General features: G+C 39.0%; 1 protein-coding gene across 1 annotated transcript in view; it reads right to left on the bottom strand.

Annotated features, from left to right (window-relative positions):
* The window catches only part of GBA3 (glucosylceramidase beta 3), a 110,596-nt gene that overhangs the window by 55,091 nt on the left and 41,008 nt on the right, over positions 1–14,497 (bottom strand). The window contains exons 3-4 of the mRNA XM_038533574.1: positions 6,167–6,963; positions 5,320–5,443 (exon numbers count right to left, since the gene is read on the bottom strand). Coding sequence (XP_038389502.1) covers positions 5,320–5,443; positions 6,167–6,963 — 921 coding nt within the window. The remainder of the gene's footprint in view (positions 1–5,319; positions 5,444–6,166; positions 6,964–14,497) is intronic.

Below are 14,497 nucleotides of genomic sequence, written 5' to 3' on the forward strand. Positions count from 1 at the left end.
GGGCTAAGCAGGACAGAGATTGGCCTTGAGAAGCAATAACTCGATAGGTAGGGAGTGGAACTCTAGATGCAGGTACCTGGGTCTCTATTCAGCGCTTGCAATGGATTTTTAATCGGTTAGTTTTTCTAAAAGGTCAATGGATTAACCTTTGAGATCTTTCCTTAATTCTTAGGATTTTTTAAATGCCCATTGAGAAAAACACAGGTGCTTTAACACATTTTGTCCAGTTAAATGGGCCTCTGTGATCTGAAATTGGCCCAGGCAGGTGGCTGCCAGGCCTCTGCTACTTCGGGAAATGGATGTATTTCTCCTTTACTGGCTCTCCGTGGGAAGGAGAAGAGGGAAAGGAGGGCGGATGCTGACAGACAACAGCAGGACGATTCTGTGCTCAGCATCTTGTCTTGCTGGTATACCCGAGCTGCAAGATTTATAACCTTCTTGTTACAATGCATCAGCTTCACCACTCTCAGTGAAGTCTTCAATAACTTCGATGACATCTTGCTGAGGGGTTTTGTCATTAAAAGCCTAAAGCTGGTCATTAACAAACCTTCTCTGCAATCATCTACTGCTGTGCTAACTCAGGCATGGATCTGACGGGAAAGTTGGGCTGGCTCAGAAACTTTCCAGAAGTCTGCTTTTTTTTTTTTTTCCCCCCCTCTCTATGGGGTATATTTCTTTAGGGAAAGAAAATACAGTTCCCAATTATTTAATCATTTATATCTCATTACCCATTGGCCAACTCTTCTCCGATAGACGCGTCCAAATTCAACAAATGTGTAGAACACCTACTACACAGCATTAATGGGAGTCAGGGCTGAAGATATAATCATGAATCAGGCATAGCTCCAGCACTCAGAGGGTCCATGGCCCTGCTCCAAACTTAGCCACCATTTACAGAATCCTTTGTAATGTTCTAGACTTTGTGTTTAGGCTTTATTGGCATCGCCTTGTTCATTTTTCACCACTCTTTAGAAGACAGATGTTCTCATTATCCCTATTTTAAAGATTAGATGGCAGAAGTGTTGTTTGTTTAAGAATCATCCCAAAATTAGAACCAGGTCTCAAACCCAGGTCTTGTCTGGCTTCCCGCAAGCTCCTGTACTCCAAACAACGGGATGTGGGCCAGGAAGGAGGCAGAGACCATGGCATTCCAGGCTGAGGAAAGTAAAACGCAGGCCTGTGCTGGGCACATCCTCAGGCAGGTGAGGAACGGGTGGAACATAGGCTCAAATCGCCTTTAAGGAGAATTGGGGTCACGGCTGGAGTGCTACCCCTCGGGAGTAACCGCCCCTGCTCCACACCCTTCCTCAGCAACATTCTGACTCCTGAGGCATCCACTTGTGTGTGTGTGTACGTGTGAACTTCAACTTTCCTGACGAAGGACTGGTCAAATTCTATGAATATAATAGAGATTCCTACGATGTGAGAAAAGCTTAACTCTTTGAAGATCACTGCTTTCTGAACCTATGCAAAAATTCATGTGGCAGGGCAATTGCAGCCCCCCAGGTGCTGGGTGGTTATTTCTGCTGCCAATGATTTAATTTTTCACCTAATCTGGCAACACTCCTGATGGAAATAATGAATGGACGGAGGCCGTTGCTGCTTTCTACTCCACAGAAGTCAACTGTAGAGAGCCAGATGGCCTACGGTGCAACATTCATTAAGGGGTTCCCCAAAAAGAATGATGGAGAAGCCTGCAGGTATAAGGGAATATTGTGCTATAACTTAAATACTTGGTGGAAAATTAAAAAAAAAGTCTTAGCATAACATTTTTAAAATAAAAAGTTAAATAACTTGGGGTGATCAATGTATTCTTAAGAGTACACATTTTGTAATGATAATAATTAATAGCATTGGTTGAGAGCCTACTGTGTGCCAGGCAGTTGCTGGTTGGGGGTGATTACACATGAGCTCATTAAATGGAATCTTTCCAACAACCCTGTCAGGAAAAGCGTTAATCCATCTTTATAGATGAACAAACTGAGAGTTTGGGAGGTTGAACGATTTGCCAAAGGTCCCTCATCGAATCACTTGCAGAGCTGAAATATAAGCCTGGTTATATGTTCTTGCAAGTTTTCTGTATCTCTACTGTGTTGCTTTTCTTTAATCTGTATCTATATTAATTAAAACACAATCTATTTAAATAACACAATGATTAAAAAGGCATTAGTTGATTTCTTTCTTTTTTTTTTCTTGAAATGACATTTTTCTTTTTTTTCCCCCTTTCCCAAAAGGAAATAAAAACATTAGCTTACTTTTTACTGCTCAATTAATTGCCGTGGGTTTTTCTCTGTAGAGATCAGTAAGACCTCCAGGCAGATGTCATTGATCCAACTATAGTGTCATTATGTGCCTGTCCATACGTGTGATGTTGGAGAGAGGGTTTTGTTTGTGGGGATCACAAAGCCATCGTCTATCTGACTCCCTGGGTTCAGGCGGGCTCTCACCTGCAGCACTTCCCATGAATGTCTTCCTTGGCCTGTTATTATTTTTAATCACTCACAGGGTGCTTCTTACTAGTAAAGTTCTTGCCGATCTACATCTTCAGCACTACCTCAAAGGAGTCTCAGGACATTGATTAGTAAATTAAGCTCCACTCCCCTGACGAGAGGCAGGATTGGGGGAGGAGAGGGCAGTCTGAGCTTTGTCCAAAAGGTCATAGGACTTGTTGGCTCCTGCAGATTTCAAGAATCTATGCAAGTTCAGAGTACCAAAGGTGAGCAAAAGGTTCTGTGTGGTACAACAAGCAACCACTCTGAGTCCAAAAGCCCTGAACTCACAGACCTCATCAAACACCAAAATAGTGGTAGTAGCAGTAAAGACGCATATATTCTGCTTGGTTCCAGGAAGTATTTCTTATTAACTTTGTGATCTTGAACAAATGACTTAGCTAGCCTCTTTGAAACTCAGTTTTCTCATCTGTATAATAAGAGCAATGGCCTCACCTCACTGTTTAGAAAATGAAGTGTTATGTCACCATCAGTTAACACTCTTTGGAGTGTTCACACTCCAAGTGAAAGAAAACCAATCAGATTCAGGTGAAGCAGAAAGAGCACTTAATTATGAGCAAAAGTAATGTCTCTCAAGAGCATGCATGCATCTGGGTCTGAGGAAAAAACTGGAATTATAGGCTCAAGCATCACCTGAAGCTCTTCCTATTTCTTGCCTCCACTTCCTCGATGCACCTGCAGCAACCCTTCATACTACTCCTTAGCTTCCATGGCAGGACATAGGACCAACGGCTCACAAAGCTACATTCCCCTGCCCAACCTAGACTAAGAGACAAAGCAACTGGCCCAAATTCTAAATCTCAGGGAAGAACAGGGATTGGCCTAGGTCATATCATGTGCCTACATTTAAATCAATCAATTCTGTGTTAGGAGGAGGGGGATGTTATTCTACTGACGCAGACTGTCGCTGTGGTAAGCCTGAGGTGGATATTTCATAGAGAAAAGGGAGTAATTACCAGAAAAGAGTTTCACAACAGATTAAATAATCGGTGTCTACAACAATATGTAAGAAATAGCTATCACTATACCCACTCTAGAAGAGAGAACACGTATTTTTCTCTTGTCAAGAAGTAGATTTCTGCACATTTGAAAGGCTACATCTCTTTAAAAAGCGAAAGTAAATATAATACTATGTATTAATTACAATAAATATAGATCACCTAATGTTAAAAGTCAGAAGAGAACATGCATACTGTGAACAATTAATGTCTTAAGTGCACGGTATTTTTTCCATCTGTTTAAAGACACAATTGAAATTCAATAAGTAGAAAAACAGAATTTTGTTTCTAATCCTATTCTCCTTCTCTGCCCTTCAGAAACCCAAATCTTCTCACATTTTCCACTCTCACTTTCAATTACTTTTCTATCTTTAAGTTGTCTTAGTTTGTGGGTCTACTACCACGTTTTTAGCGTTAAAGATCTAAGGGACTATATTAAAGTACTTGAAACTATTTCAAAGAGCAATGAAATGCCCCTATATGTTAGCAGTAAACGGAGCACCAAGCTGGAAATGAAGAAAGCCAATTTCTATTTTTCTCCCTTTTCCCAAAAATACACAGAACAATTTCGGACAAGTCATTTGTGGTCCTCATACCATCCATAAATCTGCCTGTTGGTAACCAGCTTACTTTCCTCTGGGAGGAATGGATTAACTCTAAATAGGGTTTACATTTACAGGGAGAAAGAGGAGTGGAATCTCAGAAAACTAGACATTTCCTGTTGTTGTTGTTGTTGTTGTTGTTGTTGTTTTAATCAGAAAGTGAATTCTTACCTAGAGAAATAATTTGTTTTGCATGTAATACAAAAGAATTATTTCAATTGGATCAAATCGTAGGAATCCAATTGCCCTCTGCCAATAAACTCCACGCCTGAGTGAGGGGCTAAGGACAATATATTTTAGGTTTTGGAAAGAGACCAGTTTGTGTCACTTTCTAGAATTCTTTCTAGGCTGATTTCAGTATATTACTAATTTTGGAGAGAATAATTCTAGGACCTTTCAAATAGAATGATAGAGAGAAGTGTGCCTATCATAGTAAAAAAGGAAATTGAAAGACTCATTTTACATTGGATTTTGTTTCTCTGATATGATTCCTTTATAGGGAGGAGAAATTAAATTTACGACGCAACAGTGTTCCAAGTAGATGCTGAAATGGGGAAATTAACTGGTGTAGAAATGTGTGTTACCAGTTGGAGATTATTCCTTCACATTTGTTTTCAAATATGAAGAGAATTCCATGGAGAAAGAACAGTTGCTAGAATAATAATATTGTCTTGAAATAAAATTCACAGATTCTATGTGACAAAAACCTGTTCTTAAATGGGGCTGTTTGGTTACAGCTTAAAGGAAACACATAGTGATGGAAGACTCATTTGAGGCCGAAACTCAACCAAAGCCATTTTAATGTTTGGTCCTTTAAAAATTCTGTCAATTCATTTCTTGGTAGTTAGGATATAAAAAAATATGCAAATAGGCATGATGTAGTTGGTCAGTGCTAATCTTTTTATAATAACTAATGTTCTCTTTCAGCAGCCACTACCCCTTCTGTTCATGTCACCTTCACCCAGGAGTCACAAAATACTGAAGACGGTCGCTTTTACTTGATTAAATTTGGGGAGGTTGAAGCTAGGCCCAAATCCTCACCTTCCTCTTTCCTAAATACTTTTTCTCTTCTCTCTTAATTACATGGCTTTACACTGATTTACATGAATTTCAGCTTTCAAAATCATTGGTCTTTGCTGAATGCAAATAGGCACATGGGAAAATTATATTAAGTTTGCACAATTGATCTTCCATCATTTCAAATGGTACCTTTGAATAGTTCCTGAAATGTCTGTCTGAAATACTCCCAGCGCTGAGTGTCATCAAGAGATGCAGGGTCACCCTGGGAAAACCCATTCTCAGTGATGTAAATTACAGGGTTATTATATGTGTCCTGAAACAAGAGAGCAGAAGTTTTATTCCAAACAGATGTAAAAAGAAAAAAAAAAAAAAAAGACTCATAAAATCAGGTGCATTACCCTCTATCTTCTCTAAGCTACAACCCAAAACTAGTTTTCATCAAATTGCACTGACCCTATTAACTTAATTTTCCACGCACTGACCTTTTATGACTAACAATGGAAAATCAAAACTGTGCAAATGTCCATGAAGACAGTCAAATGACTCTTATCATAATGAGAAGACAGAAATATCTTTCTTCCATCAGCATCTGCTGATTGTCACTACTCTTTAACCCTTTGGTCCCACCAACAGCTACACTCTCTATCCCCCCACAGCAAGGGTCCTAAAAATCATTAACTTAAAATTTTAATTTTAGCTACCTGGACTCCATCCAGCATAACAGAGGCCCAAAAAGGATCCAACGATTTCAACCCTTAATATGCTTTTTTTAATAATTATAATTGTGACATCAGCCTGAAAAATATGCCCAAGCTATTCCTATGACCACAACTGACTTTAACAGAGAATCTCAACTTTAACCATGGTATTGAAGCCTCTTATCAGCTAGTTAACTCCTCACCAACTTAAATCCTAATCTCTCTTCCCAAGCCAACAAAAGTATAACCTACTGCCTAAAACCGTTCTTTTTCCAAGTTCACACATATGTCTGTCTTCCCATACTTCGGCATACATGAACAGAAACACTGTGTTTTACCTTAATGTATTTCAGTAGTTTACGTATTCCCCATGGTACCATGTAGATCCAACCCAAACTTATCCAAGATGGATCTGGAAAAATTTCAATCTCCACATCCTGGAGAAAACCCAGTTCTCCTTTCTTATTCTCCTGGTACTTGACTAAGCGAGTTGTATAATAATTCAGAGCAAAGAAATCAGCAGTGCCTTTAATCATTCTCTTCTCTTCTTCTGTAAATTCTGGAAGCCTTGATGATGGATAGCCTTGCTTTTTACTCATGAAGGCAATCTGGGACTTGACAACTTCCGGATAATCACCATCAGTAAATATGGGTTTAGCAAAGAAATCCAAGGAGAAAGCTATGGCTCTTTTAGCAGCTTCCTGGTCAGACACTGAGTTGGGATCTGCTGGTTCCACCCAGGGAGCAAAAATTGCTAGGGACACCATGCCCTTCTGCTCTCTTCGGAATAAGGAATTATAGCTGTGCCAGGATCTGGCGTGAGCTTTAATCAAATTATGAGCTGCCTGATAACCTCCGGTTCCGATGTGAGGTATGCCAGGAGGAAATATACCAAGATCATATGCCAGCAGGGCAAAAATATTAGGCTCATTTATGGTAATCCACTGCTTGACTCGATCTCCAAAAGTACTGAAGCAAAACCGGGCATATTTGTCAAAGGATTCAACGATTGCCTCTGACAACCAACCTCCTTTGTTTTCTAAGGCCTGAGGCAAGTCAAAGTGGTAGAGGGTCACTATGGGCATGACTCCATTAGCTAACAAATCATCAATGATCTTGTTGTAATAGTCAATTCCTACGAGAAAAACAAAAATGAAGCATGAGAAGAAAACTTATTTTTAGAACATCAACAATAAGTAAAGAGCAGAGAGGATCAGGAATAATTTCCTTAACAATTTTAATCCAAAATAAGGTTTGTTACTTCCTACATATAATCAGTTAAAGTTTGAGAGGAAACATTAAGGCTGCCAAGGAAGAATGGCTGATCAGAAAGTCAGGGGTGTGATGGAAGATGTAGAAGACATATGTTCTAAAAGGGATACATTTGGGCAAATTGCTACCACACAACTCTGTGTTATGGCCACACTGAATGAAATTGTTTCTTAGCTTGATTTGTGTCTTAACCTCATTAAGAATATAAGCCTCATAATAGCTGGGGCCTTATCTAATTCACTTCTGGATCCCCCAAATCCAGTATCAAAACCAGAAATTCAGTAGATACTCAATAAATATTTGTTGAATGAATGAATGGTTCTCAGTGGTATTAAATATAAAGTAAAGGAATTGAACCAGATGACTGCTTCAGTGCTTCTCCAGATATATCAGTCTTTCAAGTCTAAAAAGCAGACCCACTGAGCGTGAATAAGAGCTCCCAGAATGTGGATTAAAAGGGCAGTTGGCCAGAGGCTTGGCATGTTATGGAACATGGTTGGGGACTTTGCTCTAAAATGCTGACATAGTCAAAGAGAATACCTAGCCACCCCTGGCTCTCAGCTAATTTTCTAGCACTGTAAGTATGGTGGTGGGGCGGGGAGATTTTTAGGATTGTGGTAGAGTTCAGAAGAATGTTATTAAGTTAGAAATACTCTGCCTCAGAACCCAATGCCAAGAAGATGTAGAGTCCAACCTAATAATGGCTCCTAATTGGAAGACACCTTCTGGGGAGAAACCAGTATTAGTGCTTCCTGTGATTTTATGTTTAAGATTATGGAAGAAACTTAAGCTCAGGAGAGGAAGTTGTCCTGTTTTGAGATTGTTTCCTGGATAATAACTGTACATTCATATGTAGAATTGTGTTGCTTTCAAAGTTTGTCTAGAAGCAGGGTCCCTTTTTCTGTTTTTAACTTAGTATCCTCCAATTAAAAAAATAATTCAGATTTTTAAATTTATTCATTCAATCATTAATTTGTTCATCCCTTAAATACACATGTATAGATAGGCTACTATATGCTGGACATACAAACGTATGTAAGATAATACTGTTCTGGGTCTAAGGTAGCTTCAATTTTAGTAGGGATTATAGATAAATTTGTAAACAATTATAATACAGTGTTATTGGTAAAGACAAATTAAATACCTTTCAAGCATATGATAAGGAGTACCCATTCCAAACTGAAGACATTTGAAAACTTATTTTGAAAGCAATACACCATCATGATTTCAAAAGTAAAATAGGGCAACAGGCTACCACAATTCTATCCCAATTCCTTCACCTATTTCAGTGACCTTAGGCAAGTTACTCTATCTCTCTGAGTTATCTTTCTCTGTCTGTAAAATTTTTGACAATAATAGAAACCTACTTCAATAATGTATTGCAAGGGTTTAAAGAGTTGATAAATTGAAAATGGTTAGAATAGCTCTTGGCATAAGGTAAGGGCTCAGTACAGGTTAGCTATCATTTTAATAATTATTGTTATTGTTGTCATTAGTGACATCTAAGCTGACACTCAAATGATGAATATAAATTACTCACATACGGCAAGGAAGAACAAGTGATCCAAAAAGAGAACAAAGAGAAACAAATATGTGAAAGAATAAAGAGGGGTGTGGAAATAAATACCACTCAATTGTGAGCAGCCTATTTATTCAGTTTGCTGTAGCAAGGGAGTCAGCCATCACCGCTTGCATTTGACAGATACTCAAAGACTGTCAAGGAAGAGGGAAAGCTTTAGAGTGACAAAAAGGAGGGGAAGGAGAAGGTTCAGTTACCTTCTGATCGAAAGTTGTTGGCACAGGGAGGTGGGAGGTAGGCTAACTAGAAATGGGGCATCCTAAGCAATTACTTTGGGCCACTTATTTGCTTTTCTTTGGTTGGTCCTAAGTTGGAAGCAGGGAGCAAGAGAATGAACCACCACCACCACCACCACCACCACCACCAACAACAACAACAACAACAATAGAAACAGAAAAGTTGGCAGACATTGACCAAGTTCTGACTATTCTGGACCAATCTCTGCAGAGGTTGTGGTTGGGTTTCCCAGATTTTTTTTGTGGCTTAGGAGTTTTATTATCATATATGGACTGGCTATTGTTTGCATTTATATTGTAATTTAGCCAAGTATAGTTCTGTCTGGGAACTGTAAGTTCAGTATAATGAGAATGTATAGCTGAGCAGAGAAAGAATAAGAGTGGTGAGGGGTAAACAGACACCAAATTATGCAAGGCCATGTGTTGTCTACCTATCTGTCTGTAAGAGTGGATATTTTTAACAACAGTTCACTTGTTTTGCAAACCAGAACATAATGTGAATCATGCATAATAACTCCATACTTGGAAGACCCATTTGTATGCCATTACTCACTTGATGGAATACCCTAGCTCCAAAAAGATGTCATGCCCTAATCCATGAAACATGTGAATATGTTACTTTACATAGCAAAAAGGATTTGCATATGTGATTAGGGTTAAGGATCTTAAGATGGGAAGATTTCTAGATGATTCAGATGGGCCCAAACTACTACACCCTAGAAATGAATGATTAGAGCAGAGAGGATCAGAAAGATACAATAATAGAAGAAGGAGTAGGAGAGGGTAGTAGCATAAGAAGGACTCAACCCACTATTGCCAACTTTAAAGACAGAAGAAGGAAGCCACTTGCCAAGGAATGCAGGTGGCTTCTAGAAACTTAAAATTGCCCTCAGTTCATACCGATCAAGGAAATAGGACTTCAGTCCTACAAGCACAAGAAACTGAGTTCTTCCAGCAATCTGAATGAGCCAAGAAAGACTGTCTTCTAGATCCTGTGGATAAAAATGCGACCATGGAGGCACCTTAATTTTAGCCTACAGAGACCCATGTCAGACTTCTGGCCTTGATGACTCTAAGGTAATACATTTGTGGGGTTTTATTAAAATATAATTAATATACAATGTTATATTATTTTCAGTTATAAAATTTATGCTATTTTTAAGCAGCTAAGCTTGTGGTAAATTTGTTGCAGCAGCAATAGAATACTAATATATTCACCAAAATGTATAGTTTTTCTTATCTCTTGCAATAAAAGAACATCCCACAATCCCATCCCTGGGCCTCTGTAAGCCCATATATCCTCACCTGTAAAATGCAATACCCAAAGATGGTATGATGGAATCAGTTGGGAATTGGTATGTGTTAAGATTTTCTTTTTTTTTTTTTTTAAGATTTTATTTATTTATTCATGAGACACAGAGAGAGAGAGAGAGAGAGAGAGAGAGAGAGAGGCAGAGACACAGGCAGAGGCAGAAGCAGGCTCCACACAGGGTGCCCAGCGCGGGACCCGATCCCGGGTCTCCAGGATCAGGCCCTGGGCTGCAGGAGATGCTAAACCACTGAGCCACCTGGGCTGCCCTGTGTTAAGATTTTCATAACCAATTCCTTCCATTGGCTCTGAATATAAAAATAATATCAGCTTTTATTTATTGTATTCATACTATACATACCAAATGTCACACATTTTGTTTAATCTTAGCCCTAAGCCCTAAAAGTCGGCATTCTAATCCTCACTAAGCATCTAAGAAAACCAATATTCAAAGAGAGTGAATACCAGACTTAAGTGATAACGTTGTCATATGGTTGTCATATGGCACTACCAGCATTTAAGCCCCTTAACTCAGCCCATCTCACTACAAAGACTGACCCTGTCCTACCATGACATTCCACGTCCCATGAATGTTTCAGAACCAGAAACATGGTGACTCTATTTTACAGGTCTTCACAATCACCTATTTTGGAGCTGATTCATAATATCGGATCCCCTCCCCCCCCTTTTTTTTTCATTTTTGGAGGAATCAATGATTTGTCTCTTGTAAGCATCATTAGATATGGCACAATCATTAATGATAGCAATCAATGTAATTCAAACACATGATAATCTTTAGTTGAATTGAAGATTTAAAATTTTTTAAATAAGATTTTTTTCTCACTCATCAGCCTGGCAGAGCAACAGAGCATTGCATAATTAATATTTAACATCCCAGAACTGAGTGCTTCTGGTTTGTACAGAGCACTTCTGGTTTGGTGCTGTAACGCAAGTTTCCCATGAAGCGGTGAAGTAAGATTTTTAAGAGCAGAGCTCCAGAGTCAAACAGTTCCACCAAAGAATCGTGGACTTGTGGATAAATCACTTGGTCTGTCTACACCTGAGTTTCCTTCTCAGCAAAAAGGGCATATTAGTAGTGACACCTCATGACCATTTTGAGTAAAAAATGAGAACAAACCATGAAAGACTTCTCTAGCTTTATCAGCACAATTCAGTAGTAACTAATTCTCTGAACAAATATATATTTTTAAATGATCATTTGTTACCAATCTAGGGATCTTGAAACTTTGACAGGATATTTGGACCCTGTTTTGCTTCTGGATATTTAGGGCATAACTGATTAACCATTAAGACTCCCACAGCCTTCTTTCATACATACTACCTTTTTTTTTTTTTTTCTGATTTAATCAAGCCCATTCCATCTTGTTTCATCTTTAGACTTATAAAGCAAATTTGAGTTAAAGGTCTTTTAGATATAGAGACAAGTAACCCACTTTGATTAACTCAACTATAAAGGTAGCATGAGGGGCAGGTGGCTAGTCAGTGTGGGATACATGGGCATTATTCAAAATGATAGAGAGCTATCAGATACCCAATGATGGAAAATTACAACTGAAACTCAAGGGAATTGAAACTGGAGGCCGAGAAAGTGTTTGCCTCTCCAGAAAGCTTGTCTCACTCATTCAATTTCATTCAACACATCTACTTGATTCCTTTCCTTCTCCCAGAACCCATCTCCTTAGCATCCAATTCGCTATGATCTCAAAATGGCATCCCATTTGCAAAGCTACCTTATAGTCCTGGTTCCAACACCAACCAACTCAGATTCTCAACTCCTTGATTCCAAACATCCCTGAGAGGTGAAGACAATTGAGCAAGATTCTCCTTTTCCATTAGGTTACCCAATAATACGTCTACAAGGAAAGAGGTCTTTCCCTTGTTCAGTCAGCTATGGCCGGGAGTGAAGCAGGTTTATGTAGAACAAAGAAATAGGGAAATTCCCTTAGAAGAGGGCATGGCTAGGACTTGCACAGATGATGTCTCAGTACAGAAAATTACTAAACAGGAATCTTGCTAGTCAAACTAAAAATGTCTTAATGTAGAATTAATTTTGGTCAAGTGCCTACCATCTATCACACATGATAACGAGGTCACTCTCCTCTAGACTCATTCCACCAGTTAATTTCTTTAATTGCCCTACATTCTCTTAGCACACTGCCTGCATTAGTCTCCAATTGCTGCTATAACAAAGTACCACAAACTTAGTGGCTTAAACCAACACAAATTCATCATCTTATAGTTCTAGGCATTGGATATCCAAAATGATTCTCGATGAACCAAAATCAACATGTCAGGAGGGCTAAATTCCTTCTGGAGGCTCTCAAGGAGAACCCATTTCTTTTTTTTTTTTAATTATTTATTTATTTATTCATAGAGACACAGAGAGAGAATGAGAGTCAGAGACACAGGCAGAGGTAGAAGCAGGCTCTATGCAGAGAGCCTGACGTGGGACTCGATCCAGGGTCTCCAGGATCACACCCTGGGCTGCAGGCGGCACTAAACTGCTGCGCCACCGGGGCTGCCCCGGAGAACCCATTTCTTTGCCTCTTCCAGCTTCCAGAGGCTGCGTGCATTCCTTGGCTCATGGCCCCTTTCTTTACCTTCAAAGCCAACAGTGTACCTCTTCTCTCTGACCTCCTTCAGTTCCTATATCTTCTCTCTGGTTCCGATCCCCTTGCCTCCCTCTTGTAAGGGTTCATGTTATTACTCTGGGACCACCCAGATAATCCAGGATAATCTCCCCATCTCAAGATTTTTAATATAATGACAGCTCTAACGTCCCTTTTACCATGTCAGAAAACATATTTACAGTTTCTAAGAATTAGGATGAACATCTTTGGGGAGCCATTATTCAGCCTAACAACACTGTTCAATATGGAGTAGGAGATTAGTAAATGTTTCTTTGGTTATTTACTTTACCATTCCTGCTAACTGTGCTCATATTTTAAATACTAAAGTGAATAAGAAATTCTGCATAAACATTCTTTTTTTTTATTTCCAATACTTGGGTCCCTACTAATCATCTGAAACTTGCATTTGTGGCAGATATGAAAATTCACTTGAACAGTTGAGAATTGCAGAAATATGTGATTTCAGTTGCCAGCTCAATCTCTTCTTGTTAAATCTTGAAAACTTGACATTTGAAAGAGAAAGGCTGTGGAACAATTCCACTTCATAAAATATTCTTCCAGTTTGGGAACATAAGATTTTACAAGTTTCCAAATGTCCTCTAATCACACTTTAAAATAGGGAGTTGAATACAAAAAAATGGAGGTGCCTTGTAAAGGATAGTGACATGGGTTTCCCAATTCTTTACATGCTCTTTGAGAAAATGCTTAAACAGAAAAAACAAATGATGGCCTTTCTAAGTTAAAACAGTTCCAGTTGCTTCAACAGATCACTGCACAAGAGTGAACAACCCCATATTGAAATCTTGCCTACTGGAAGCACCTCCCATGCCCTCTTGTTCATGGAAAAGTCTGTAATATTAATGAGTTATGACTTTACAAAAGCTGGGGCCAAACATGAAGAGCTCAGCGCTGGGGCACATGATCCCCACATGAGATGTAGATAAGTGATCTCCCTACATCATTCAAGTGGTCCCATTATCTCCAGTCTCACCACCACCACCCTCATCTTTTCCGCTGCCCTGCTCCTGGATTACTGATCTACAGAGTGCTCCATGAACTTCTGTATATCTCAAGTTCATTTTAAATAGTTTCATATATTGACATAGTGGTATGGTAATCCCCTATCTGAAAATCTTGGGGACAAATGTGGTCAGAATTTCTGGATTTTTAGAAAGGAAATACAGAGCAAATAACATATATTAACACTCCCAGTGGGTCTGGGTCACTGTCCCTTAATATTCCTGCAGTAAAGTATGTAAATATTCTTACCAAATGAAATCACTTGAGATTAAAAAAAAAAAGTTTCAGAAGGGTTTAACATCCAAAATATTTAAAGAACCCATAAAACTCAATATCAAAACGCAATCTGATTTAAAAATAGGCAGGGAACCTGTATAGACATTTTTCCAAAAAAGACATACAGATGGCCAACAGGCACATGAAAAAATGCTCAATGTCACTAACCATCAGGGAGATGCAAATCAAAACCACAATGAGGTATCACCTCACACCTGTCAGAATGGCTATTATCAAGAAATAACAAGTGTTAGTGAGGATGTGGAGAAACGGGAACCCTCATGCAGTGTTAGTAGTAATGTAAATTGGTGTAGCCACTATAGAAA

Source organism: Canis lupus, chromosome 3, assembly GCF_011100685.1.
Source record: "Canis lupus familiaris isolate Mischka breed German Shepherd chromosome 3, alternate assembly UU_Cfam_GSD_1.0, whole genome shotgun sequence".
Classification (NCBI taxonomy): domain Eukaryota; kingdom Metazoa; phylum Chordata; class Mammalia; order Carnivora; family Canidae; genus Canis; species Canis lupus.